At 51.3% G+C, this 3,890-nt stretch overlaps 1 protein-coding gene across 1 annotated transcript; it reads left to right on the forward strand.

Annotated features, from left to right (window-relative positions):
• Positions 1–428: 428 nt before the first annotated feature.
• On the forward strand, positions 429–3,677 carry LOC115953035 (the record flags this gene model as incomplete). The annotated part of the gene is made up of 1 exon (XM_031070467.1): positions 429–3,677. A coding segment is annotated over one exon (3,249 nt), but the record flags the coding sequence as incomplete, so codon positions are not given.
• Between the last annotated feature and the right edge of the window lie 213 nt (positions 3,678–3,890).

The following is a 3,890-nucleotide window of genomic DNA, read 5'->3' on the forward strand; positions in this document are numbered from 1 at the left end:
TATACAAGGGGCTGAACCTGAAGCCAGAAGATTTAGCAGTTTATGACTCCCCTCTTCTTAGCTTCGAGGGAAGAATGGTTATGCCAAAAGGACAAATCCGACTACCCATACAGACTGGGACGGAGGTGGTGGAAGTGAATTTTATCGTCGTCGACGTTTACTCACCCTACACCGCGATAGTCGCCAGGCCATGGATCCACGCCCTGGAAGCCGTAACCTCCACACTTCATCAGAAGGTGAAATACCCATCCAAAGGACAAGTGGAAGAGATCCAAGGAGATCAGGCCGTGTCCAGGCAGTGTATGGTGGCCGCCGTCTTACATCAGCCCCATGCCGAGTCCTCGGCCCCTGAAAGTTTATAGCAATCAGCCGCCTCGGCAGAGCAGGACGACGGACTGGCCGAGGAGATAAGGTGTGAAAGTTTAGATAAAATCGTTGTCAACGACGACCCGGAGAAGTTCTTTCTGGTCGGCTCGGAATTGCCCTCTCATGAAAAGGAGGAAATGGTCGGATTTCTTAGAGAAAATGTCGACGTGTTCGCATGGGAAGCTTACGATGCCCCGGGCGTCGATCCCAGCCTTATTTGTCACCACCTGAACGTCAACCCCTCTTCCACTCCGAAGAAGCAGCCACCCCGACGCCCTTCAAAGGAGCATGCTAGTGCCGTAAAAGACGAAGTGGCAAAGCTAAAAAGAGCGGGGGCTATCAAAGAGGTCTTTTACCCAGAGTGGCTGGCAAACACGGTGGTGGTAAAGAAGAAGACAGGGAAATGGAGGGTCTGCGTAGACTTCACGGACCTGAACAAGGCATGCCCAAAGGACCCATTCCCCCTACCACGAATTGATCGATTGGTGGATGCAACCGTGGGGCACCCTCGAATGAGCTTCCTGGACGCCTTCCAAGGCTATCATCAGATACCACTTGCGCTAGAGGACCAAGAGAAAACGGCTTTCATGACGCCCATCGGAAACTATCATTACAAGGTGATGCCGTTTGGGCTAAAGAACGCAGGCTCAACCTACCAAAGAATGATGACTCGGATGTTTGAACCACAACTGGGCAAGATCATTGAGGTGTATATAGATGACATGGTCGTCAAGAGTAGAAGGGCGTCCGAGCACGTGAAGGACCTCGGAACAATCTTCACCATATTAAGGGAGCACCGGTTGCGGCTGAATGCCTCCAAATGTTCATTCGGGGTCGGGTCTGGGAAATTCCTAGGGTATATGGTCACCCACAGGGGAATAGAAGTAAGTCCCGATCAAATCAAAGCCATTAACAGCCTACAGGCTCCTCGGAACCCGAAGGAAGTACAGAAGCTCACTGGTATGATTGCGGCATTGAACCGGTTCATATCGAGATCGGCGGATCGATGTCGGCCTTTCTACCTCCTGATAAACAAGTGGAAAGAGTTTGCATGGTCGGAGGATTGCGTTCAGGCTTTCCAGCAACTTAAAGACTACCTGTCCCGACCACCCATCATGTCCAGCCCTGAGGCGGATGAGGTGCTGTTTGCCTACATCGCCGTAGCTCCCCACGCTGTAAGCCTGGTACTGATACGGGATGATAATGGGGTGCAGCGACCGGTGTACTATGTGAGCAAATCACTACATGAGGCCGAGGTGCGATACCTACCTTTAGAAAAGGCAATTCTGGCAATAGTGCATGCAACCCGAAAACTTCCTCATTACTTTCAGGCGCACACGGTCATCGTTCTGACTCAGCTTCCCCTCCGAGCAGTGCTTCGAAGCGCTGACTATACAGGAAGGATCGCCATGTGGAGTGCGCTCTTGGGAGCCTTTGATATAAAATATATGCCCAGATCCTCCATCAAAGGGCAGGTCCTCGCAGACTTGGTAGCGGAGTTTGCTGAGCCCTCCATAGAAACAATAACCGAGAAGAGGGACATGGATGGGAAGTCGGTTGGTGCGATCTCAACAGGGAGGAACACGCATTGGAAGGTCTACGTAGATGGCGCAGCCAACCAGAGAGGGTCAGGAGTTGGGATAGTTTTAATATCCCCGGACGGTGCTGCCATTGAAAAATCATTAAGGCTCGGATTCTCGGCTACGAACAATGAAGCCGAATACGAAGCCTTACTTCAAGGGATGACGATGGTTCAAAGGATGGGCGGAAAAATGATAGAAGCGTTCTCGGACTCCAGACTGGTAGTCAGACAGGTGATGGGTGAGCTGGAAGCCCGAGATACTAGGATGCAAGAGTATCTGGGACAAGTTAAGCGGCTGCAGATGAATTTTGAGTCCTTCAATCTGACACACATTTCCAGGAGTGGCAACACCCATGCGGACTCGCTGGCCACTCTCGCCACGTCCTCGGCACATAATCTGCCGCGAGTGATCCTGGTTGAAGATCTAGCCCGGGCAAGTCCCATCAGTAGAGGCCCTGCCAGAGTCCACCAGATCAGAAAGAGTCACAGCTGGATGGATCCCATAAAGAACTTCCTGCAAAACGACGTCTTGCCGGAAGAAAAGTTGGAAGCCGAGAAGATACGAAGGAATGCTCCTCGGTTTTGGCTGTCAGAGGACCACAAACTATATCGGCGTTCCTATTCTGGACCGTACCTACTCTGCGTACACCCAGAAGAATCCGAATCACTGCTTGAGGAGTTACACGAGGGGATTTGTGGAAGTCATACCGGGGGGAGATCGCTGGCACACAGGGCACTTACCCAGGGGTACTGGTGGCCGAACATGCAGAGAGAGGCCCAAGAATACGCTAAGAAATGCGATCAGTGCCAAAGATTCGCCCCGAATATCCACCAACCCGGAGGAGTTCTCAACCCCCTCTCGAGTCCATGGCCGTTCGCACAATGGGGCCTTGATCTAGTTGGACCCTTCCCCAAGGCCGCAGGGAACAAGCGATACATAATAGTCGGAACGGACTACTTCACTAAATGGGTGGAGTCTGAACCATTGGCCAACATTAGGGACGTGGACGCCCAGAAATTCATCTGGAAGAACATCATCACCCGCTTCGGGACCCCTCGAACACTCATTTCCGACAATGGTCTGCAGTTCGACAGTAAAAACTTTAGGGAGTATTGCCGCGAGTTTGGAATCACCAACCGATATTCCACCCCCGCCTACCCTCAGGGAAATGGGCAGGTCGAAGCCGTGAACAAGGTCATAGTGAACGGACTGAAAAAGATGTTGGACGAGGCGAAGGGGAGATGGGTAGAAGAGCTCCCCCATGTCCTATGGACTTACCGGACGACACCGCGACGATCGACCGGTGAGACCCCCTTCTCGATGACTTACGGGGCTGAGGCCGTGCTCCCGATTGAGAACAACTTTCCCACGCTGAGGTCTAGATCGTTTACCCCAAGCGATAACGACGAGTTATTGGAACGGAGTCTGGACTTAGCCGAAGAAAGAAGGGAAAAAGCGATGATTCATGTGGCCTATTATCACCAGAAGCTGAGACAAGGGTATGATGCTAACGTCAAACCACGGCCTCTGGGGCCAGGTGATCTCGTAATGAGGAAGATTCTTGGCAGCGCAAAGAACCCCTCTTGGGGCAAGTTGGGGCCCAATTGGGAAGGACCATACCGTGTCACATCCGTGGCCGGAATAGGCGCCTACTACCTAGAAGATTTAGATGAAAAAGCTGTACCTCGACCATGGAATGTAAATAACCTCAGAAGATATTATTATTAATGAGAATGGCTTAGCATACGTTTTTCTTTCATGATTATCCGCTGCTTGCTGGGCTACTGACAATTATTCATAGTTTTAAACAGAACCCAAGTCCTGCATGGCTCCTCGGACCACAGACTTGGGGGAAATTATTACTAATATAAGTTTTAAACAGAACCTAGTCCTGCATGGCTCCACGGACCACAGACTAAGGGGAAATTAATACTTAAGGCA

This window comes from Quercus lobata, chromosome 7 (assembly GCF_001633185.2).
Source record: "Quercus lobata isolate SW786 chromosome 7, ValleyOak3.0 Primary Assembly, whole genome shotgun sequence".
Taxonomy (NCBI): Eukaryota; Viridiplantae; Streptophyta; class Magnoliopsida; order Fagales; family Fagaceae; genus Quercus; species Quercus lobata.